Source organism: Anguilla anguilla, chromosome 15 (assembly GCF_013347855.1).
Source record: "Anguilla anguilla isolate fAngAng1 chromosome 15, fAngAng1.pri, whole genome shotgun sequence".
NCBI lineage: Eukaryota > Metazoa > Chordata > Actinopteri > Anguilliformes > Anguillidae > Anguilla > Anguilla anguilla.
Genome location: NC_049215.1, coordinates 25,924,355 through 25,948,832, shown reverse-complemented (window position 1 = coordinate 25,948,832; position 24,478 = coordinate 25,924,355). Strand labels below are relative to the sequence as shown.

General features: G+C 46.9%; 1 protein-coding gene and 1 long non-coding RNA gene across 2 annotated transcripts; one reads left to right on the top strand and one right to left on the bottom strand.

The window, feature by feature from the left end:
- Nucleotides 1-141: 141 nt before the first annotated feature.
- LOC118213747 lies at nucleotides 142-21,691 on the top strand. Its single transcript, XR_004762506.1, has 4 exons — nucleotides 142-225; nucleotides 1,908-1,995; nucleotides 10,131-10,253; nucleotides 20,893-21,691. It is a non-coding gene; the product is annotated as an uncharacterized LOC118213747 (long non-coding RNA).
- On the bottom strand, nucleotides 4,635-23,667 carry zmym2 (zinc finger, MYM-type 2). The gene is made up of 23 exons (XM_035392841.1): nucleotides 23,574-23,667; nucleotides 19,702-20,566; nucleotides 18,865-19,150; nucleotides 17,782-17,944; nucleotides 17,455-17,661; nucleotides 16,523-16,682; nucleotides 15,477-15,592; nucleotides 15,165-15,296; nucleotides 14,467-14,617; nucleotides 13,844-14,016; nucleotides 13,316-13,481; nucleotides 12,744-12,778; nucleotides 12,414-12,561; nucleotides 11,980-12,095; nucleotides 11,374-11,539; nucleotides 10,865-11,014; nucleotides 10,083-10,195; nucleotides 8,617-8,791; nucleotides 8,143-8,294; nucleotides 7,168-7,282; nucleotides 6,561-6,800; nucleotides 6,297-6,459; nucleotides 4,635-6,096 (listed from the first exon to the last, which is right to left on the bottom strand). The coding sequence occupies exons 2-23, from the start codon at nucleotides 20,549-20,551 to the stop codon at nucleotides 5,892-5,894; spliced, it is 4,182 nt and encodes a 1,393-aa protein (XP_035248732.1). The 5' UTR covers nucleotides 20,552-20,566; nucleotides 23,574-23,667; the 3' UTR covers nucleotides 4,635-5,891.
- Nucleotides 23,668-24,478: the final 811 nt, after the last annotated feature.

Sequence of the window (24,478 nt, the reverse complement as noted above, 5' to 3'; positions counted from 1 at the left end):
TACGCTAGTATATCACTGACAAATATCCAAGTTAAAATCAAGAAAAGATGTATGCTAATCATAAAGAATGTTGATTGATCTTTGGGATCTCACAGTAGTCTAATGATTGCTGACACCTGTGGGCGTAGCACAGCTTCGTTAATTTAAGAAGACAGTGACAACCAGGCAAGCTAGTCCGAGCACCTGAACCAACATTTTACGATAAAAGTCTCTAAAATAGCAAAGGTACGATGTAAACATCTGAAATGTAAATACAGGTTAATTCCTTAATATATTTAAACATCCGAAATGTAGCATAAATACAGGTTAATACCGTAATACATTTAACATTTCTAAGATCTGGCTAGCTAGCTAGCCATAGGCTGCTACCGCAGGCTATGCTTAACATTGGATAATTTATTTTGTTACCTTTGTTTATAAGGTACAGTTCTGGAAACCCAGTTGACAGTGTTTTACCGTAAAATTCACAAATTGTTACAGTGTAGAAAATGTCATCCTTATAAACATGTTAACACTGGGTGTGTCGTGTGATGCATTTATACTGTTTTGATAATTGCGTCACTAGGCCTAAGCTTAGTTCGTCTAAGATGTTATTCTGTGTATTCACTCGAAGCGAATTTTTTATTTCTAAAATATTTTTTTATTCGTTTTGTTTTCACTTCGGTTGATCAGTTGTGAGGAAGGCTTACGTTAATTGACCTTGGGCAAATTTTTCTAGAGTCAATTAATGATTCTTTGAGTTGGCATACCGGTCGGCATACCTTGTAAGCACGTATGTAGGAACCCGGAGTCGGAATCTGAATTGTCTTGAAGGCAGCACAGACAACAAATGAACGGGGAAGTATGCAAACGGGGAACTAAACTGGAATTATACAGATACAACAGACTCCACCTATCCAAAATGACTACCAAGCTGAGATATATTTTACCATTGCATTAATTGAAGGCACAGTTATCTTTTCAACCCCTAGAAGCAGAGTAGCATGTAATTCACTTCAGATTATTTTCAGTGACAATAGTATTTTTGAGGATGGGTGCATAGGGAAAACCATAAATTACACTGAGGGATTGGGCAGCATTTGGGATAGCCTCTTTGTGCATTTTAGTTCCCAAGGCCACCCTAAACAGAAATGCTGCCCTAAATGTAACTTCTGAGCAACAATTAAAGAACATCTTGTGCAATCCTGATTGGCCAGTTTTGTGGGAGGGCACATACATGAAGATCAGTGAAAGATGGGACATTAAGTTAAAAAAAAAAAAAAAAAAACTGTTCTGTTCATACCAGGTTTTTTTTTTTTTTTTTTTTAACGCACCTTTACTTGTTTGTTCCTCTTTTTGTTGTTTCCCTACCGAGGGCCATAATGCGTGTATGGGAGCACAAAACCTTAAAAATGCCGGTGTCATCCATTCTGGTTCCCCGAGCAGCTGTGCACCCTCTCTCCCTGTCCCTCTCTCTCTGTTGTTTTATAATTAAATGGCGACATTAGTTCATATCATGTGATTGGAAAAGGATTCATGGCACATTAGAGGCCCTAATCGCTGCCTATAGTGGTCTGCCTTTAGCCTTTCTGGGGCGTCAAACAGGACTCTGCTGACACCAGCGCTTTCTTTATGGGCCTGAAAGGGACGGGGATTGAGCAGAAACAAAAAAAACCAGAGGGGGTCAAAAATGTTTTTACACGTGGACGCACGCTCGCTCGCTCGCTCGCTCTCCCTCCTGTCTCTCTCACAACTCAAGCGAGCAGGCTGGCAGTGTGTTCAGGACTTTTTAGCTTTTGATGAATGGAGAAAGTTTTTGAAGTCTGGCCAACTTGTAATGAGAGAGGAGGAAAAAAAACTGCCTCTTCAAAAAAAAAGTCGCACATGCACTAATTTTTATTTACAAAAGTTATTTCTGTCTTTAAAAGGACAATCCTGTAGCGTGTGGCAGAAGAAGCTGCAGACGATGGGGCATCTGTTTCCCTTGTGAGGCCATTGACCTGCTGGAAGCTGGAGGTGAGGACTTGACTTTGACAGACGAACACAAATAGGGTCTGTGCAGATCAGCCTCCGGAGTGCTATCACAACAGTGTCCGCTGCTGCCATGTAAACAAGTCAAGGGCTCCTGTATCATTTGCTCTCCACCAGTGTACACTATGGTGTGGAGCACCCACCCCCATGGGAAATATTGCCCCCTGCTGGGAGTCTGGTGCCATTTCAGTCATGCGCAGTTGAGAAATCTCTTACTGGCAGGTTGTACAGGCAAATGCCTGCTTGTAATCCAAATGAGCCAAGGAGAGCAAGAAGAATCACATCCTGGTGATTTCAATGAAACTGGCCCAAGCATAGACTTTAAGAGTGTTTTCACTCCAATTAGGAAGTTGATGGTTAACACATTAACACTTTCAATTAGTCTTTTTGTTTTCTGGCATCTCAAACTGAACTGACGCAGCTTTATTTGATTGAATTTAAGTTTGAACTTTTGATAAATAAGTGACTTAAGAGTATGACAGCACCATGTCTGAAAGAACAGCCTGTGCACAGGGGGACATTAAGCTTTCGTGTTGAATGTGCTTTGTAGCTGTGGTATCTCTCACCTGTTCCACATCATGAATGTGCGTATATTTCCAAAGAAAAGATTAACCCTTTGTTCACACACGTGAGCTATTCAATGACACCGGTCTGAAATTCCCAAAGTGTGTGATAACTGACATGGAAAACTGAGGACCACGGTTGTCCCAGTAATATTTTCTCACCCTTCGACGATTCGACTAACGATTGACCGTTTTTAACACCGTAATGTCAAATATCAGACCCATTTAAAAATATGTAAGCTAGGAAATGTAAAAAAAAAAAAGGACATTGCTAGCTTACATAGGAAATAAAACGTGTGTTTTGTTTGCACTGGGGGGAGAATTCCCCAGCGGTGTGTCCCTGCTGGAACGTGTCAGAAGTCCCTGCGGCAGCTCGTGGGCTGTGCGCTGTCCGTCACGCTCTTTATTTTCCCCCCACAATAAACAAAAATGTGGCTACATGAACCTTTCATTGTGTGTGCATGCACATGGCGAATAATGCTCTTCACTGGCCTTTGTGCTGTTGCCACTGTACTCCTGGTCACATGACCCGTCTCAGACACCCAGTGCAAAAAGGGGGAGGGGAATATCACCAAAGCCCCGTTCAGTCACTTCTCCTGGCCCCACCTCAAGAATAAACAAATAAATAAAACCACCCACAAATTCCCCACCATCATAAAACAGCCTCTTTTGCCTCCCTGGCCCCTGTCTCCGTCCTCAAAGCTCCCTGTACCTTTCCCATTGAAAGCAGGAGGGGGTGGAAGACATAACTCCACCTACACACCATATATAGCACGTGCATTCAGGTATGTTCTATCTGACTGTACGTCCCTTTTCACTCCAGTATCTGCTCACACATTCACACGCGGTAGACAGTACAGTACTACAATTCTGTGGCTACAGATGTCATTGCTGTTAGTTTGCACTGGGTTCCAAGTGGCTCTAGTGTGAAGAGCGGGTCTATCAGGCTGGACTGCAGACCCTGCATGACACGGACCTGTGGGACAGCTCTGTGAGCTCGCCACATGCAGCAGACATATTAATGCAGTCCCAAGGACCCGTGTCCGAGGAAGACGCGCAGCAGCATGTAGCCGTCTGAGCTGCGACTTCCCATTGAAACCAATGCAAAATAAAACTACGGTGATGACATTCTTCATTACATTACATTCATTTGGCAGACGCTTTTATCCAAAGCGACGTACAAAAGTGCATTTTCATGATCGTAGGCAACTGCTGAACACGGGTTCAGTAAGGTACAATTACTTATTTTGTACAGCCCTGCCCCATTGAAACCAATGTAAAATAAAACTACGGTGATGACATTCTTCACTGCCCTGCCCCATTGAAACCAATGCAAAATAAAACTACAGCGATGACATTCTTCACTGCCCTGCCCCATTGAAACCAATGCAAAATAAAACTACGGTGATGACCGTCTGCGCTGCCATGTCCCATTGAATCCAATGCAAAATAAAACTACGATATCACCAGTATAAACGCATTCCTAATCATATTTCGATCCTCGCACCAACACACTATCTGAATATAAAGCAGAATGTGATGTGTTTTTGCATCATTCTAAAAATAGCATATTTTTATGAGGGTGGCAGTGTAGTATAATGTTTAGGGAACTGGGCTTGAAACTCAAAGGTTGTGGGTCTGAAATCCAACTGGGGTGCCGCCATTGCGCTGTTGACCCAGGTACCAGGTTAAATCCACGAGATTTTACAGGTATTTGATGACTGTTGTCTGGTGAAGCAGTACTATGTGTATTTATGACTGTCAAGTAAAACAACAGCCATTCCTGAATTGTAAGTAAACTGAATTACTGAATTGTAATTCAGTAAAAAAAAATTTTTTTTTTAAACTATATCCAGGTGTACAATTTGACTATATTAAAATGTGATGTATGTAAATCGTTCTCGATAAGAACATCGCCTTTACTGTAATGTATTATTCTGCTGGCTAGCAGTCAAATGTGAGTGTCAGCACAGTGACAGAGAGGAGAGCAGCTCCAGGGTCATGCTCGGAAAAAAAAAAGCAAAGAAATGAAACGGGACAACACAAACCGTGCCACATAAATAAAAGGAAAATCATGTACTCACTGCAATTTATTTGGAGGTAAAAAAATACATATGCAACAAAAGAGAAAAACAAGTATAAAAATATGCACTTTCATTTGCTTTTCATTTTTCACCCCATAAATAAAAAAAAGAAAACGCTAGCTTAACTGAGTTCATCTAAAGAACAGCTTCCAATGTGATGTCTGTCACTTGGAGATTAGAAGAGCTTGTACAGCAGATTCGAGTACATTAAGACAACACTGCTGGGTGTACCAGGCCTAATTCAGCTAACGCATACAGTACTGTGATGTTCGTTCTTACAACGTTGCCATAACGTGGCGGTAACGTTGCGAGAACGTTGCTATTTCTACCGTGTGAGAATGCCACCTGGGAACTGCCCACTGTCACCCACTCTAAGTACTTTCACATTTAATAATCAAAATCCACATACCAACATACTGTCTGATGTGCGATTTAAAATAGTGTGAAAAGGAAGAAAGAAAGACCTCAGGTGCCAATGTTGTACAGACGCACTACGCTACCATCTCATATTAGAATACATCTCCCAGGATACATACGTCAGGCCCGGGTCATCCCCACCCCCATCCAATGAACTGCAGCCATGACCACCGAAGAGCTTATGGGCCAGCAGAGGAAACCCTTCTATTCTACTGGCCCTCAAAGTGAACCTTTACAGCTTGCTTTTACAGAAAGGCCCTAAACAACGATACACCCCCCGGCCCCTCCCCCAAACACAGAGAGGAGAAAGAAGGGAGGGTCTGGTGGAACTGCACTTTTAATGCTTAAAGACAGGAGAAGAAAGGAATCAAACTGCGCAATCCCACATCTTCTCCAAAAAAAAAAACAAACAAAAAAAAAACAACAAACCGATATTAATCAATAAATAAAGGCTTTTTTTTAATAATAAAAAAGGCATCAGGGCTAAGGAGGAGGATTCAGCTATTTAAACCGCTCGTCCTCGTAAGGTTATTTACAAATGAAAGCTGCCCAACCTGGGCGTAGTGTTTAATGTGCTACATAAGGTGTTTGGAGTTTTTCATAATGAAAAGAAGCAGAAGGTGCGGGACCATTTTCTGAAACCCCCCCCCCCCCCTCCCCCGACGGCCCATCTGAGGGGCTGCTGCAGACCGGATGCTGACCTGGGATCAGCGGCCTGGAGGGGAGGCAGGGAGCGATGTGTAGTGCTGCGCTAACACAGAGTGTAGCGTTGCGCTAACGCTGAGAGCATGTCTCCGGTGGAGGAGGACACGAGGGGCTACTCGCTGCCTTCCTCTTCCTCCTCTTCCTCTGAGGGGTCCTTTTGGCTGTAGATGTCCTTTATCAGCAGGATGCGGGTGAGGACCTTCTCCAGGATGGCCCTCTCCAGAGGGGTGGAGCTGTACCACAGCGGGCTGTCCGAGCTGCTCGAGTCGTCGGGCGTCATGTAGAACACGTCCGTCCTCTTCTTCAGAGCCGAGGGACTGCGCAGACACAGAGGCAGCACATTCAGCCCTTTACAGCCCGACTGCGCAGACACACAGACACCATGTTCAGCTCCTTACAGCCTGACCGCGCAGACACACAGGCACCACGTTCAGCCTGTGACAGCCCGACTAGACAGACACACGCATGCACCATGGGAAATGTAGTCTTTGGTGTAGGCCAGTGTGGTGGAACTCACCATTTGGAGAGGTAGAGCTCGTATAAGAGGCACTCGTGCTTCTTGATGGGACAGTGAGGGGGGCTTCCCGAGTACTCATCCGGCTCGTAGTCCGGGTCCCCATCCACCTCTTCCCGTTTCCTCTTCCTCGTCCCAGTTTTTACTGCTGGCAGAAAGAACAAACCTGAGGATCAGAAACCAGATGGGTGGGCGGGGCAGTGGAGCGGCTGACCAATGGGAGCACGCTGTGATAGAATGGCAAGTGGAACACTGCGAGCAGCGTACCCTGATCCTGGGAAATGGAAGGGATCCGGATGCACACAGAGGTATCCTTAGAGTGCGGGGTGGCCTTGCGCTGCTCGTAGACCTTCCCGAAAGAGAGGCGCAGGTGCTGCTCCACGGTCCGCAGGCCAAAGTACTTGGTGTTGAGGTAGACCAGAGAGCGCAGCAGCGCAATGGGAGAGTGCTGGCCCAGCTGTCTGCTACTCCACAGGGCCTGCTCCTCCACCCGCCCCCACAGTGAGCCTGCAAGAGCACTATCCGTCAGCTAGAGCCTGTACGCCCCCCACAGTCAGTCAGCAAGAGCCTGTGCCCCCCCCACAGTCAGTCAGCAAGAGCCTATCCCCCCACACAGTCACCATCAGCCACAGCCTGTTTGCCCCCGCACAGTCAGTCAGCCAGAGTCTACCCGAACAGTCACTAACAGCCAGAGAGCCTGTGCCAGCACAGTCACACTCAATCAGAGCACCTTTGCCCCCCCACACAGTCACAATCTAAAGCAAAACGAGTCTGTGTCAATACAACATGTGGCATGATCAATTTCACACTGCGCCTCCAACAGTAGTGATATCTTGTCAATAGTCCAGCTGCTCCCTCCCTCCCGCCCCCTTACCATCAGGAAGCACGCTAGGCTGCCAGCCCTGGAGGACTCTGTTCAGCTCCTGTCCAAACAGGTGGTAGTACGGGTCACTGAAGATGTCCTCAGTTCTCCCGTTATCCAGCAGATACTACAAACGAAAGGGTCACCGTCACCTAAGATTGACAGTCACAAACTACACAGTCACAAATTGATCACAATTATATTGGGGAATCCCTCATTCGGAACGCTGCCTTTTGATTCTGAAGTGTTCCGAGTTAGTTTATAGTTTTTCAGTTTATTATCAGGTTTGACATCTGCACCTGCACATTGCTGGATAAGTCTTCTGTTTGGCAGTGGCAAAAACCACATTAACTGTGGTTCATGTTTTAGGGGAAAGCTAAGAGCATGACCACATACAGCACCCCCGTTGCCTATTTCTGGCTTTTTGGACAGTACAGTAGCTTGGAAACCCAATCACAATACTGTCAACTTTCTGAGAAAACAGAGAGAGGAAACACATCCTGACCTCTTAGCTGGTCACAGACCGCATAGCATCACTGTTCCCTCCAGGGAACCTTCTCAGAAATTGAGCTTTCACTTCCTGATAATCCCACTTCAGTCATTATCTCATACCAAGCCAGGCTCGGCCTGTCCAGCCCATTCCCTAACATTAAAGGGGCCTTTGAGACCAGAAACCCAAAACAGGACGCACACACATACGAACACTGACGCAAATATTCCCACACACTGTGTAAAATGACTTAGGATCGTTGTTTTTTTGGGGGAACAGGGAGAGGAAGGAGTCCAGCTCCTATCTGCATCTATCATATCAATAAGAGGGGTCTCTTCAGTCTCTCTCGAAATGGCTTCTTCACAACTATGTTCCGTCTCCTGCTTCTAATCAGAAACACCTTTACCACGTGACTCATGCCAAGCCCAGCAGACTTTTCCACTGACGAAACGGGAAAGAGAGAGATGGAGATGGAGGCGGGGAGGTGGAGGACCGACCCGCTGGATCCCGAGGCAGAGGTAGAAGACGCTGTCGGGGGCGTAGGCTTCCCCGTTGGGGCGGCGGACCTCGCTGACGAAGCGGGACAGGCCGTAGTTCAGCTCCGCCGCGCTGAGAGACAGCAGGTTCCTCTTCAGCCGCGAGGGCCTCACTGGGGCGGGAAAGCGGACGCTGCCCGTCAGAGCCAAACAAACCAATGGGAGCGCTCCAAAGAGAAGAGCCCCCTTCATTGGTCTGAGCCTTTCAATCACTGATTAAGCCACTTAGTTTAGTTTATTAGCTTATATAACAGAGACCAATGAACATAGTAGTTGCACCAGAGTTAGCCAAGTAGCTAATTTGCATCTGTGGTCCCTGGGCAAAAGCACATATTATAATATTAAAATATTATAACTTCTGTAAAACCCAGCACTGGTCCAGTTGGTGGAACCTCAGACAGCAGCGATTTTGAATGCCGGCTACACGTCACTAACCCTCTTTGAGTTGCTCCTTCGCTTTGTCATCTTGGGAGTGGTTGTTCCTAGTCAGCACCCATCTCTTCCAGGCGTTCACCCCATACCGGGACTTCAGGGGGAAGGAGCAGCCCATTGACGAGGCGTCGGGGGACGAAGGAGAGGCGTCCATTTCCACCGCTCTCCTCTTGTGTCCCTGGATCAAGGGACACAGAAATGAAAACAGAACCGCATTGGCACTGCTGGGTCCAAAGAGCCCTTTCACACCTGCCACAGTTAGGATGTTACATCACACAATGGTAGCGCTGGTTCTGGATACAGTGAAACAACCCCTGGTCCAGGCCTGACTATGGCTGGGACTAATCAAAGTTAACATGGAAGTGGCCATATTGTTGTCCAGGGAGCGAGGATTGCAGTCAGCTGGGTATCCCCATTCTCATTGGTCGATAGTGACTAGTCAGTTGGATATTCCCCAACTCACTGGTCAAGAGTGACTAGGAACTTGTGAGCAGGATATTCCCTATCTCACTGGCTCATACTGACTCAGCCAGGGGATAGAACTAATTAGCGAAATCAGCTGGCTGAGTTCATGGGAGGAAGAAACACATGGCAGGACATGGGGGAATCTCAAAGACATTTATTTAGAGTTTTTACACTGCACCAAATAACTTATCCAGTATCAAACATACCACTTTCATTGTTAAGTTTCAACATCAGTGTGACCAATTCATATTGTGCCCTCATATTACAATACAGTCATCACAGTGTTTCAGGATGTGAACAGCAGTAGAGTTATAATCACTGGGCACAACAATGGAGCAAACGGAGTTATCAGTCACTGAAGAAAAAACTCCATACTCATACATGCATGTGCTATGTGCACACTGCAGTTTTTATGATACATACTACCTAGATTTAAGATTTGGTCCAGATCACAGAATCTGTTTTCCATTGGCAGAGAGCAGAGCTTCTTTCTCCTGTTTTTTTGTGAAAAAAATGAGTGTGGGCCTCAGAATGTCCCATTTCATCATCTCTCACCCAAAGCCTAGCACAGATGTAGTGGGGGCCATCTTTAATAACCCCCCGAGACCCAGCAGAAAAAAATAAGTTTAACTATGTACATTCTTTGACAAAATTAAAGTGTGTTGGACGACAAAAACTTGCACTGAAACTGCATTTTATGTTTATTGAATGTTCCTTGTAGTGCAGGTTTCAGAACAGTAGAATAAATGGTTCTTGTGATTAACACCAGAGACTCATGCCCCCTACAGGGGACAGAAATGAATTGCTGGGTCTTAGGCGGATATCTCTGCCGTGAGACTGGACCCACACTTGGTAGTACTGGTTGAAGCGGGGGTCTAAACCACAAGGCCGCGACACCCATTTCTCCATGGCAGCTGCACGCTCTCTGTTGCCCTGATCAGACTTAGTCGCCCCTTTTAGTGCAGTTCGGTAACTCGAGCCCCCGCAGGCTGGCAGACTCATACCTTCCGTTCGACCTTGAGTCCGGGCTTGACCTCTCTCTCGTCTCCCAGGACCAGGGGCAGCGTGAAGCCGATCTCAGCGTCGAGGCCTTCCACAGCGGGCACAGGATCGGGGACTGCAGGAGGGAGGGCCCAAGGACACGGTCACTGGAGTGCAGTGCCACACTGCTTCTGGTAAACCAAGCCTTCCCAACAGCATTAAACACACAGGGTGAAGCACCACTGTTATATCACTGAAGTCCTCAATTGAACATAGCCAATGACTCATCAGTCTAAAATACCGCCCTCCCATTCCGCAACACACAAATACATCGAGCCAAATCCCTTTGTGTGTGATATGAGTGATGACGTCTGTCTAGAAATAGCCACCTACAAACCTGCACTTCAGCGCAGTACTAATCCCCCAGACATTTGTGACCTAAAGCTCCGCACGTTCTTACTGTAATTTCAGAGGCCACCTACCAATGTCAGCTGGGCCTTAAATACACACCACCTTATCATGCAGACCACACACTGTCAAAGCATGCCTTTCTTTATTGCAGTCTCTACACTCATTTCAGTGTCATTACTGTTGACCCCTGTGTATATAAAGGAAGATGGATCTGTACAGAAGGGCCTTTTTGTAGCACAGAGAGTCTGTTTAAAACAAGAAATCATTGGCTTTTTCCTGGTCATTTATTTGACAAAATCCCGTCATTGTCATATTCCAGTATCCCGTTCCAGCGTCTTGTCGCCCTCTGTATTCAGTCATTTCTTTAGCATCACTTTTTTGGTTTCTCTCATACCTCGGGGAAAATCGTCCTCTAAATCCAGGTGGGGCTGATAGGAGTCATCCTCTTCCTCTTCCTCCTCTTCCTCTTCTTCTGAACTGCTGCTCTCGCTCTTCACAGTCTCTCTCTTTACGTCTGCACTATCCACATTTTTGCACATCACATCTTAAACAATGAAACGGGGAAAAAATACGAGTCACACACACCTAGAGCGGCACCCAAAGCAACAGCATGTCTACCTGAATACAGCTTGAAGCATGAATGACTACAGCTGAAGGTTAATACAATAATTAAAGTGTGTATTACTAGTGAACCTGTTAGGACAGGACTACTGCCCATATTCAACAAATAAAAGCAGACGGTGGTGTGAGGATGTTCTGTACCCTCGCCAAAAACCTGCATGTTGCTCTCTTTAAAAAACGTGACAGGCTTGCCACATTGAGGGTTGTATTCTGGGTTTAACGAACTGGGGTGGGTGGTGAAGGATTGTGGGTAGATATTCTTCGGTAAGGGGCGTGGCACACCTGCGCAGTCGGGCTTCTCCTCGTCGGCCTCGGCGATCATCTCGGCCATGGCCAGCAGGTCGGCCTCCAGCGGGTCCGCGGGGATTTTGGCCTTCAGCTCGGCGATGGTCCGAACGATCTGCTCCGCGCCGTCCAGGGTGGTGGGCAGGAACACCGGCACGGGCACCTGGGGGCCGGGAGATCACATGACCTGAAACCTTTTTACCGCCACCGGGCCTGCGCGCCTTCGCCATCGAAGACATCCCATTAGCGATTCTCCTGTAACTCCGGCTGTCAGCTGAATGAAACGGAACCATTTTGACACCCCACCTCCACCCTATCCCATTTAAATACAGGCAGGTAGTGTCAGGGAAGAATGATACTATACTAAAGGTGTGAGACTTATTTTGAGGCAGGTAGTGTCAGGGTAGAATGATACTCCACTATAAGTGTGAGACTTATTTTGAGGCAGGTAGTGTCAGGGAAGAATGATACTATACTAAAAGTGTGAGACTTATTTTGAGGCAGGTAGTGTCAGGGTAGAATGATACTCCACTATAGGTGAGAGACTTTTTTTGAGGCTGGTAGTTTTGTCTGACTGTGCACGTGAGAGACGGGGGCTCTTACTGGGACAGGTAGAGTGACAGGTGTGGGCGTGGCCTGCGTATACATGTTCATTGGCACAGGAATGTAGACGGGGACAGGGATAGGGACCGGAACGTACTCCTTCTGCACGTCTTCCTCTGAAAGGCACACATGCAGGGTCAGAAGTTAATACAGTGACTGCCTATAGAGGGCGCCAGTGTGGAGCAACATTCAGAGCCATAAACATGAGGGTTAAAATCCATAAGAAGCAAGACATATGAACAGATCTCCAAGATAAATGTGTTCACAGTTTACCTATCTGGTGCGTGCGTGTGTGTGCGTGTGTACCTGTTTGGCAGTGTGTTTGTGTGTGCGTGTACCGGTTTCTCAGTGCGTACCAATTAGATTGTGCGTGTGTGTGTGTGTGTGTTTGCGTGTGTGAGTGTGTGCGTGTGTGTGTGCGCGTTTGCATGTACCCGTTTGGCAGTGCTTGCTCTGCATGTGCGGTTTGCAGTAGGTGGCTTTGGTCAGGGTGAGCGGTTTGCACAGCACAGCCTTGTTTTTAACGTCCTTCAGCATCCCTCCCCCAGCGTAGGAGGACGGCGCGGCGGGCTGACTGTGCGCCTGCAGGGAGAGAAACCCACCCCAGCATAGAGAGAAATTATAATCCCACAGAGACGCCAGATTATACACACACAGCCAGAGCCAGCAGCTCAGGGTCACAGATTACAGCCCACTGTGCTTCATTAGAGCCGCGCAGCGTTAGCAAGTGTGACACCTGGCTGAAGCAGAACAGTAACACTCACCGTTGCCTTGGTTCCCTGCGGCTGTCCTCCATGCCCTGAGGAAAGGAGAACAGGGTTAGAAACAGGAGAGTAAATCACAGAGCAAATAATGCTATGGCATGGGGTCCACCCTCCCCAAGATTGAGTTGTAATCCCATAGTGATGGAAATTTGATGGAAATACTGAGTAATTGTACACTTAAATTGACAAAAGTTAACTACTTATTTATGCTACTTATTTATTTTTAATAATAATACATAAATCAACGTGCGGTAGATTAGACCACAGGGGTGGACTGGGCTCCAATAACACTGAACTAGTGTTTGCAAAGATATCAGAAGTTCACAACCAAGTCCAGGAGCAAGTGTCCATCTAAAACTTTGTACAAACTTGCTGCAGGAAAACTTCATCAGCAGCTAACTGGCACTACTGTTCAATGGAAGTCGCATATCTTCGCATTCCTTAAACCCTAAACGCAAGGCATGTGGCAAGCCGCCCCCATGGCAAAATTCAGAGGGGAACTTAGGCCTTTGTCTCGGTCAGTGCATGCTGTAGAGCACAGACAGGATCACACGCACGCAGGCGAGCCGTACCGTAGGACATGTTCTCTGGCCCTCTCTGAGTGGACAGGTTGGGCTCGTTCTGCTGGCAGTAGAAGCGCAGGAGACACTGCTGGTCGCAGAAGTGCTTCATCTCGGCCCGCCACTGCACCGACTCGCTCAGGTTCCCCTGCAGCTTACAGCAGTCACAGCGCGCAGACTGGGGGGGGGAAGCGGGCACACAGAGGCGCAAACATGTAAACACGTGCGCACACAAACACGCACGCACACACAGCTTAGGAGCAGGGCAGGAGGTGTTGTACTACGGCCATTTTGCAAAGAGCCAAGTTCATTTCTGAGACTTTCTATATACAACATAAAGCTCTTATGTACAGTATTCCAGCTCAGCAAACTAGACCAAAGCAAATGTTACCAACAGCAATGTCCACACGGAGGGATGGAAACGGTCCGGCTCACCTGAGCCCTGGGGAAGGTGTGTGAGCTCCGCCCCGCCCCCCCCAGTCAGGGGGAGGGGAAATGAATGGGGGGGGAGGGGGGGATGAATGGGAGGGGGTCTCTCACCTTGTAGTACCAGTCATGGAACTTCTTGGCACAGGCCTCGCTGCAGAAGTCGCGCTGCACTCCGTCGATCTGCTTGGTCACGCCTCTCTTGCACATCTGTGTGCAGTGGTTGCAGGTGACGCACTTCAGACCCAGTCGCCTGGCAAATTCCTGCTTGTACAGCAGCTTGCAGCCTGCGTGTGCATAAGGAGGAGAAAACAGAAGACAAAAATCATTTTTAGTCTGATAGAAGCAGCACAAGGGAAATAAAGAAATATATATTTTTAAATCAACAGCTTCAACGCCACTTAAGTGAGGATTATGGGGTCCCTACTTTCTTAATTAAAAAAGAAAATTAATGACAGTAGAACAACCAGCTTTCAGGTGGTGACATGCAACGATTTGTACAAGCACTCCATCTAGTGGACGCATATCATTTATGATTTAATTTATTGTGCAGAGCAGTGAACAAATTCAGTACAATACCATGAACGAAAAGTGCATTATACCTTATCGTTATATTACATTATTTACTTATTCGGAGTGATTAACAAGCGTCATGTTTCACACCTGGGACCACGGCATGAAAAAGGGAATGAGTGAATAACGAAAAGAGAAGTGCAGGGGAAGGACGACCGTCTCACCCTCGCTGCAGAAAGGCCTCTTGACCCCTGAGAACTTGACTGTTTCGTGAAGAGTCTTCTCCTCCTGACAGTACTCACAGAATGTTACTATGCAGTGCAGCTTCTTATAGTCTTCACAGCAGGTCTTGCTACAGAACTGGTAGACTTTGTTCTGGAGGAAGGAAAAATTGCTGTTTAAACACCTCCGATCTCCACTCCCGTTAATCATCCTGGCCGCAGGACAGACACGGCCACCTCCGTATGCAACATGCCTTCAAACTCCCAACACTCGCATTAACCCACATCTCCACAAGAGGGCAGCACATGACACACAGGCCTAGAGTAAATCAACATTTGTTCTCAACTTTGACTTACAAATAAATCTATTTTTTTCTATTTTTTTAGCCTTTATTTAAACAGGCAGGTTACTCAAGAACAAATTATTATTTACAAGGATGGCCTGACAAGAGCACTTTTTCTTTGCAAATTCCATTTGGCCAGTTGTGCAATCAATGGCGTTTATGAATATAAAGTCATTCTTCCTTGTAATCATTAGTCAAAGTTAAAGCCAAATGTTGATGAATCATAGTCACAGTCTGTTCCCACTCCAGAGGACAGCAGCTTCTCCCAGCTCCATGTCACCTTGAGGCCATGTTATGAAGTCAGAGCAGAGATGCACAAACATACAGGAACTCACGTCCCACCATACAGGAACTCACCTCCCACTCCAGTGTCTGGGGTTTCAGGCTGAAAGATCCTCTGCAGTAATTGCACTTGAGCTGAATGTTGTTGGATGTGGAGGAAGGCGCTGTCTGACCGTTTGACGTTTTAGTGGAAAGGGCAGTAAAATCCTAAATGGGAGAAAAATAATTTTAAAGTGCAGAAGTATCTCAACTCTAAATAGCGTGATTTATCGAGATCTATGACAATTTCCTCCTTTTGAATGAGGTGTAAATCTATTCAGCACAAAGATTCCAAATCCAACAGCAGGCCTACATTGCAGAGACACAGGCGAAGCAGCACTACTGTACCTGAAAATTAGTCACACAGCTGGAACTGCAGAAGTTGTAGACTACCCCCTCTGGAAGTGTGGCCTGGTACTGTGGCAGTGCCTTCTCTTTACAGAAATGACAGCGGGGTTCTGTAGCTGAGGACAGGCGATGAAAAAAACACACACAACAATCACGGTTTTAGGTATCACACACACACATTACATTACATGAAATTTATTTGGCAGACACTTTTATCCAAAGCGATGTACAATATTTGCATGCACCACGAACATGCCGGAGAAATCCTTTCCAACTGAAAACCTGAATTCATACAGTATGACCCTGACACATCCACCAGGGTAGTTCAATGTTGGCATAAATCTACAGGGAAGTTTCTGTTTGTTTTTAAAAAAAATGTCAGCATGAACTGGAGGACTTTTAGCTCACTCTATAGTGACTGCCATTCTCTCAGACGCACGGCAGATGTGGTTGTTGCTGTGGCGTACAGTGAGGGAGAGAGAGACTCACTAGTGCTGGGGCTGACTGTGCTGCTGGTTGCTGTGGCGTACAGTGAGGGAGAGAGAGACTCACTAGTGCTGGGGCTGACTGTGCTGCTGGTTGCTGTGGCGTACAGTGAGGGAGAGAGACTCACTAGTGCTGGGGCTGACTGTGCTGCTGGTTGCTGTGGCGTACAGTGAGGGAGAGAGAGACTCACTAGTGCTGGGGCTGACTGTGCTGCTGGTTGCTGTGGCGTACAGTGAGGGAGAGAGACTCACTAGTGCTGGGGCTGACTGTGCTGCTGGTTGCTGTGGCGTACAGTGAGGGAGAGAGACTCACTAGTGCTGGGGCTGACTGTGCTGCTGGTTGCTGTGGCGTACAGTGAGGGAGAGAGAGACTCACTAGTGCTGGGGCTGACTGTGCTGCTGGTTGCTGTGGCGTACAGTGAGGGAGAGAGAGACTCACTAGTGCTGGGGCTGACTGTGCTGCTGGTTGCTGTGGCGTACAGTGAGGGAGAGAGACCCACTAGTGCTGGGGCTGACTGTGCTGCTGGTTGCTGTGGCGTACAGTGAGGGAGAGAGACTCACTAGTGCTGGGGCTGTCAGGGCTGGTCGTGCCCTTGGTCTTGGCCATGCAAACGGCGGAGCAGTACGTCTCCATGGCGCCACTCGTCCCGATGCAGTGCGTCCCCGTGATGGAACGGCACGAGGTCTTGCACCCGCTGCAGATCGTCATCTTCCCGTGCGCCTGGAAAAAAACAATAAATGAAATAAATCACACGCAAGGGAACGTCAACACCACCATCAGCATCACCTCCATGTAAAGGTCAGATAGGAAAAGAGAAACAATATATTGGTGCGTCCTCTCTTGCGCAGCCTTGGCGCGTTCACCTCTTTATTCAGTCAGATTACATTCGATTATACTTTGGCAGATTTCTCTGCAATTTGTCTCGCATCACAAGCCATACTCCTTTTCACATACAGAGGAACAAACACACATTGATACAGTAAAACAAAAAATAAAAAACATCAGGTACCCATCTTAATTGCACTGGCCCACATTGCACCTCACCATAGCCCATTCCCACCATTACATTGCATTTCCCCAACTAACTTCACTTGCCCATGGCTGATCCTGAGCCCATCTTTTTGTTTAGCGGCCTGATAGACTGAGGAATAAATGAGTTCTGCAGCCTGTTAAGTCAAACCTGTGGGACTCTGTAGTCTGTTAGATGGCATAAGATGATATTCTCCAAATGAAACATGGGAAGTGTCAGATGAACTACCACCAGCTACAATTAACATTATTTTTATACAGGCAGCGTGAAATATTGGATCAAGTCTGGACAATCTAACTTAAAGTTGTACAGAAATACAGTTCTACCGAACAGAGGATCCTGTATTGAAGATACAACGTATCATGGATTACAAAAATAAATAAATAAATTCTGAATGCTTCCGCTCCCAGTTGAACGTGAAACACAGGCGCTGTGAGACTGTAGGATTCCTGCAGCCCTGACCTGCTTGTAGTCCTTGACGCAGTTGTGAGAGCAGAAGCGTTTCTGCTGGCCGTCGATGACCAGGAAGTGGTTGGCCTTGGAGGGCAGGTAGCCCCCGCAGTGTTCACAGCAGTTCATGATGAGCCCGTTAGCCATGCGGTAGCGGTTGAAGCACATGTCGCTGCAGATCTTGTGGGTGACGTTCTTAAAGCTGACCTCGTGGCGAATCTTAAGGAAAAGAGGGGAACGTTTATGTTAAGATAAAGCAGCACACACAAGCGTCAAAACACCCGTGAACCGTTCTTCGCGTCTTGGCCGGACGTCGGCTGCTGCCAGAGGCCGGCTTACTTCGGTCAGCTTCCCGCAGACGGTACACCTGGTCTTGACGGGGGTCTTGGGCGGGTTCTGTTTGTTCTCGTACGAGGACAGGCAGCCGGTGCTGCAGAACTCCTGGAAGGCCTCGCTCGAGTCCACCTGGGCCACAATGGTTCCTTTCATACTGGTGATATCTCTGAAAAAGACCGAACACAATGCAGTGAATACCCAGCGCCCTCACCACACACAAAACACTAAAAACACTTCTCAGCACCTGCGCGCCATTCACAAACAATTTAAAAACCGACTTATTCCAAGCAGTCAACACCCATTACCTCCAACAAGCAAATCAAAGACCACACAGAACAATTTATACCCCAGCAGAGGATATTCCATCACCATAAGCACTATGGGAGAAGTGCCCCAGGATACCAACAGGCTTTCCTAAGGGTCAGGACATGAATCAAGAGTGAAAAATCATTCACATTCATCCACTTAGACATGGAAGGCAGGGGCCAATAGCTGCCTGGCCATGTAACTTTTGCTCCCCCCTTCCTTGAGCAGCATTTTCAACATAAATATTTTGGTCTCCGTGGCAAAAGCAACAAGTATGTCCAACAGCCGAAAAACAACAGTGCTTCGGAAAGACTTGTAGCTGAGTTGGTGGTCATCGCACTGTAAAGGGTCTCCTTCATAAAGAGTGTTTCCCTTTGGTTTGAGACGGACGTTTACCACACCAAGCTCTAGCACTGTCACAAGTGTTAGGGCTAGTTAAGTAATTAAAGACAGAGGTTGGCATGAAAACCTGAAACAGATACGGCCCTCGTTGCCCGCCTCTGCACTAGACCCGTCACCTGGCCATCTGACTCATCTGTGTAAGGATGGGATGGCCTGAGCCACCTGTTCCCTCCCACTGAGGTGCAACAATGAGTAACAAAGAAAGCTGCCGTTAAGGACAGGCAAATGGGAACCCCTCCCCCTTCCTACATTTACAATGCAGGCCTGCCAGCACTCCCCACTTCTGAGGTGAACGACTTATCTTAAGCAGTGCACTGGAGCAGAGGCTCGTGTAACCAGCTTTACTCTGGGGCTGTGACTGACAGACCGAGCGCTTACTTCTTGCACATGGTGCAGTTCTTCTTGGGGGCGGGTTTGTGGGAGAAGGCGGAGAGGCAGGTGGTGGAGCAGAAGAGGTGGGTGGAGCCTTTGCGCTGGTAGGCGGTCTGCCCTTTCTTCAGGGGCTTCCTGCAGTTGGCGCAGGTGACCTTCACCGTCCTGGGGGGCTGCTGGGTGCTCGAGGGCGAGCACACCTGTTTGGGCAGAGAGGCGGCCGGGGCCGGCGAGTCTGCACCAGGCTGCTTCTGGTTTCTCGGGAAGGAAGCCGACTGGGATATCCAGGAATCTGTCAGGGAGAAACGAAACTCCCTCAGACTCAGCCCGCATTTTAAGGAGACTCACTGGCTAGACAAGGAACTTTCTTTAAAAAAAATTTTTTTTTATTTGCTTTATACCAAGAATTTCCAACTCACAGGCCCCATCCCATCGCTGCAGTATCCATCTATTCTGAAAATTAATATAGAGCCCACCTTTCAAGGAGATACAAATAGGATTTTAACAACACTACAAATTCTCTCTCCATCAATCTTTTCTTCTTCATTATTCCTGCATGACCACGTTCTCTCCCCCGTTGACTGTATATCAAACACCGCTCCTGCTTATATCCTATTCATATTTTCTATGGCCATTCACTGACAGTTTATGGACAAATCAAAGGAAAAAACACCTTTTTTGCTGAAATATTACATCTCTTGTGACTATTCAGAAAATAAAATTGCAGTCCTCTTAAAAACAGGACTTAAACAGAAAATATTTTTTGTCGGTACGAGTGTGCGTGCAGGTACGTTGCATACGGTTGCCTGCGCATACGCGTGTGTGTGTGTCTGTGACCAGTACCGGATCTCTGGTGTGTGCTGGTCTCCCCATTCTGGACGGGCTCGTTCGTGGTGCCGACCCGGCCCGGGTTGAAGGTGCCGGGCCGGCTGGTGGACAGCTCTGTCTGGGCCTCGGGGTTGAGGCTGAAGGTGCTGCCGATCTGCAGGCCATCGTCCCGCTCCAGCCCCGGCCCCGCCCCCGCCCCCTGCAGAGACGTCACGCTGGTGATCATCAAGTTCATATCCCCCTTGGAACCCGCCGCCGCCGCTGCCGTTCCCACGGCGACGGTGGAACTGGAGGCGGCCACACCCAGTGTGGTGACGCTGGCGATCTTGATCTCGGAGTCCGGCTCGGTGCTGCTCAGCGCGGCACTGCCTGAGGGGGGGGCCACCTCTGAAGGGGGAGCACGCGAGGAAGAGTCTTTTTGCTCAAAGGAGTCCTCCTCATCATCGATCACGATGGTCTCGCTCTGGCTCGGGGCCGCCGTTGTGGGTGCGGGTGCGGGTGCGGGGGCGGGAGTGGTGAAAGTGGGGGTTTTGGCGGTGGGCGTGGGCGCTGCCGCTGTTACCACGCCGCCCTTCTCGCCGCAGTCGTGCTTCGGGGAGGGGGCACTCGGTTGAGCTCCGGCTTGGGGAGCGGGTGCGGGAGGCGGGGCTTCCACCAGCACCACGTCGTCGTCCTCGTCGTCCTGGGCGGGTGGCAGAGGGGCAGCAGCTGTGACAGGGGGGTCGTGGGCAGCATCCGTGCCCTCCATAGGGGTCTTCTGCGCAGTGGGCGGGGCTGTATCCATGAAGGACTCTGCCTCTGCTGTCACGCCATCCTCTTCTCCGCCCAGCCTGGGTTCAGAACCCTCCGGCAAACCTCTGTCCATCACTTAGACAACCACCTGGTGACACAGGCCAACAGAGCCATTACTCAATGACAAGGCCAGAGAGAGGAATCAAGGCCTGTACATGCTGCTCCTCTCCCCTAATGATCCTGTCTATTTCCTACAGTGCCCTAATATGAACATTTATCATGACTGGGGGGGGAATTATATATATATATTTTTTTTTTCCCGATTGCAATTCTTCTGGGTTTGTATTGAGAAATCAGGTTATGCTACATATAGTTAAGGTCATCATCAGTCATAGAATGTTTGTATTTCCATGAAAATGTCAATTTTACCCGTTTGGTCTTCACTTGTTTACACAGTACACTACCTCTTCCTAGGTTACAGTGGCAGTTAACAGATGAGAGAAAACATCATGTCTGACCTCTCCAGAGTTAGGCAGTGGGGTGCATGAGGATACAGTGAGTACTAAAGCCGAAACTATTTCAACTTTCTGTGCCTACTGCTAGCACATCCAATCATGTGACAGTGAGAGGTGTCAAATTTCTCTAAAGATAGTAAGAAAAGTGCTTTTTGAGAAATATCTACAAGGTGTATAGCTGTATGTTGTCACTGCCTTATCAAATGTTTACTCTGTACAAAAGCATGCAGTGCTTGAGGCTAACATATCCGTTTGCGCTTGTTTTTTACCTGATGACTGAGGCATTGGTTTTAAAAAATGTGCATACAAGCACTCTCCATTTTCATTTTACAAATGGCTGACACCTTAACTACAGTGTGAGACAACAGCATGGCAGCCATCTACCAAAAACCAGCAGTGTGCACCATTGAATTACAAGCTACAGGCAAGTACAAGTCCATGAACTTATGTTCAATAATACTTATTTCGTAAGAATCTGTCATTTTGAAATGTGGAATTTGCCTTTGACAAGAAATGTCGGCAATATTCTGGAGTCGGACCACCACATCACACTTCACATACAGCCTGGACACTGTGCTATAAATACTTCACATTCATGCAAAATGAATGGTTGGGAATTGTATTTACAGGCTAAGTGTGCTAATTTGCTGATGAACAGAGGTGGTGGTGGTTCACAACCTGCTTACTGAACCCACTAACCCACTGAAAGATCACAATGGAAGTGTCTAATGCAAAAAAAAAAAAAAAAAAAAAAAAGATAAAAAGAGGCATGTTTTAGGATTTCTACAGACATGTGCATGGCTATAATACCTGAACAGACCATCCACTCTGGCAGCATGCAATATCAGGCTTTAGTATATGCAGCTTCATGGTCAGCCTACATAATCAGCAGTAGAGAAAGTGCAACCACTGAAATTAATAGAACAGCAGCTCCAAGGTGTGGCTGAAGACCAGGACAACATATGGGACCCAACAGATAAGGGTGTCAATGCTTTGTGCACCTTACACTATAAACTAAACGGCAAATAAGGTACTCTGATCACGGGCTGGTTTCTACGAAAATTATGAAAGCCTTGTTCTGAAAATATCAAATTTTTTCCACTTTTACCCTAAACAGGACAAAAGTATCCGTGTACAAAAACATGCGCCCTCCTCGTTACGAATGACTCTGATGAAAATACATCCCTGTTATGCATGAGCACCAAGAGCATATAACACATTAATTTTTGCAAAAGCAAACCTAGCTACATTCGCCACTATTGGTTGGTGAATTAAGGAGAACGTTAAAAAGCACAGAGTAAAGATCTACGAATATTGGCCCCTCTTTTTTTCCTGTCCACATGTGTTCAAGGTGGTAGCCTTAAAATACACCTTTAACCAACAACCCAACAAAATCTCTGGTTTCATCGGTCTGTCAATTGATCGGTTAGCAATGTTTATATGCAATTAATTAGTAGATTTTAGGTTTTATATACTCAGCATGGTATATGTACCCCTGGCCGTAAACTAATAGCACAAATGTATCATAACCAGGACCAACCGTTCTCGGTGTCAAGGAAACTGGTTTCCGACGTCAACAAGATTAAAACTTACAAGCAAGTCAGCTAACATTCGCTTAAAACATTTGCGAAAACTTTGGGAATAATTTAAATACTAGTCGTATTTCGCTCCTTAACACAAGTTATTTTGCTCGAGTTTTCCTTGTGAGCACATAGCTGAAAGTGAACGAGCTTCGCCCAGTGGTTCAGATCCCACCCCTGGTCGTCTGCACGCACGCAGCCATTGGATTAGCGGCGAACTGGAGGGAGGTGAGCGAGGGATACTACGCCATTGTTATTATAGAAAAATAATCATAAGTTATTCGCGACTATTCGCCGCAGATAATGACAGATCATGCCACGTGAGGCCTCCCTATACGTCACTGAAATATTAAATCTGAGCAAAGCATACACAGTTCCTTAAAAACTGTGTTGTGTGCTCATTTCAGTGTTAACCTTACTTAATAGCTACATTTATAAATTGTAGATATCCTAACATGCGTCAGGTAATTATGACATTCCAAAGTTTCGTTAATTGTACTATAGTGTATTTGATCTGATGCGTTCAAACATACTGTATCTGTGCCATTTAATTGGAAAGTTACCCCTAAGCGACTACCCGGGGCAATCAGATACAGTACATATTCTGACCCCAAGGGGCGCTACAGCACAGCATTGCATCAACACTGTTTTCATTTTTAATAATATGAAAGCAACTGAGTACAAACATTATGTCATAAAGATGTTAATTGCCCTACCTACACAATTCAATACGAACAGCACATCTCCTCTTATTCTCGGGCTCCGACAGGGGCTACTACTTGCCCCCATCAAATCAGTTAGTAGCACTGCCTCACGTCCGCCATTAGAGAGCGAACGAAACAATACGTGAGAGCACAGGCAATAGCACCCTGCCACAGCAGAGAGGGGGAGAAAATATCAGGCGGGGTAAAATTAACTGCTAAATCGCCATGAAATTTGACTTAACAACGTAACAGGAGACTCGCAGGATTCCGTATACTCCAGATTTACGGCATGAGTTGTTGCTACAACTTTTGTCAATTAACCATAATTTGCGATAAAACGTTTCTGGATTGCTTACCCGAGTCGATCTGCAAACGATATAGCGCCACTTCTGTGCCTTGACACAAATCCCCTAGCGCATGCGCTACAACGTAGCAACGTTTGCGTGGGAGGTGACCGCCGAAGATCTTTTCCCTTTCTCGCTTTTCACAACCACGCAGGCGCATTGCGTTTTATAATAATACTGCTGTTGAAATTGTTGGCCCCAGGTAAATGTAAATTACATAATTATATACGGTTCACACATCGAATCATTCTGATCATGTCGTGCAATCCAATGTACGTTTTCTGGGAAGGCTTTTTTAAGTGAGGTTTATTTTGAACTATGGAATGAACATGGCTTCTCATCAGCATGGTTATTTTTATCCAATACTGTCGTTTTCATACATAAAAATATTGGGAATTTCTTATTTAAATGCAACGATGAAAATCACAGAAAGCAGGAATAAAAAACACTTAACACAATTAGATAGGCTATCCCGCCGGGACCCCTCCCAAATTCCCGTCTTGACTCGTGTCATCGCTTGTGCCCTGCGTGAGCATGGTGATTACTACATGGATTGCCCAGTGTTTTACATTATTTTAAAATGATTGCTATACTGTTGTCTGGGCTGTTGTATACCCACAGCCATGTTTTTCCAATTCTGTGTTTTTATGGCAATGTATCTGCCAACCGTTGTCAGTGTGTTTCGCCTGTTAAAATACAATAGTCTAGTATTTTATTCACTGCAGCATCTACACCACCACCACCACCACCACCACCCCAACACACACAAATTAAGACGGGAGGGTGGGGCGATATGTTTAGAACAACTGAGCAAACTGAATGGTACGTCGAGGGATGCGTGAACCGCAAACCAAAAATCAAAGAACACTCATTTTGGAAAAAATCGGAAAAACATCGAATGAAGTAGGGGGCTGAAA

Bases quoted from the DNA above. Each gene is read 5' to 3' on its own strand.
- zmym2 (XM_035392841.1), bottom strand. From the start codon at position 20,551: ATGGACAGAGGTTTGCCGGAGGGTTCTGAACCCAGGCTGGGCGGAGAA. The intron at 15,297-15,476 runs GTACAGTAGTGC...TCTCCCATTTAG, and splicing joins GCTGTGTGACTAATTTTCAG to GATTTTACTGCCCTTTCCAC. The intron at 14,017-14,466 runs GTGAGACGGTCG...ATGCACACGCAG, and splicing joins GAGGCCTTTCTGCAGCGAGG to GCTGCAAGCTGCTGTACAAG.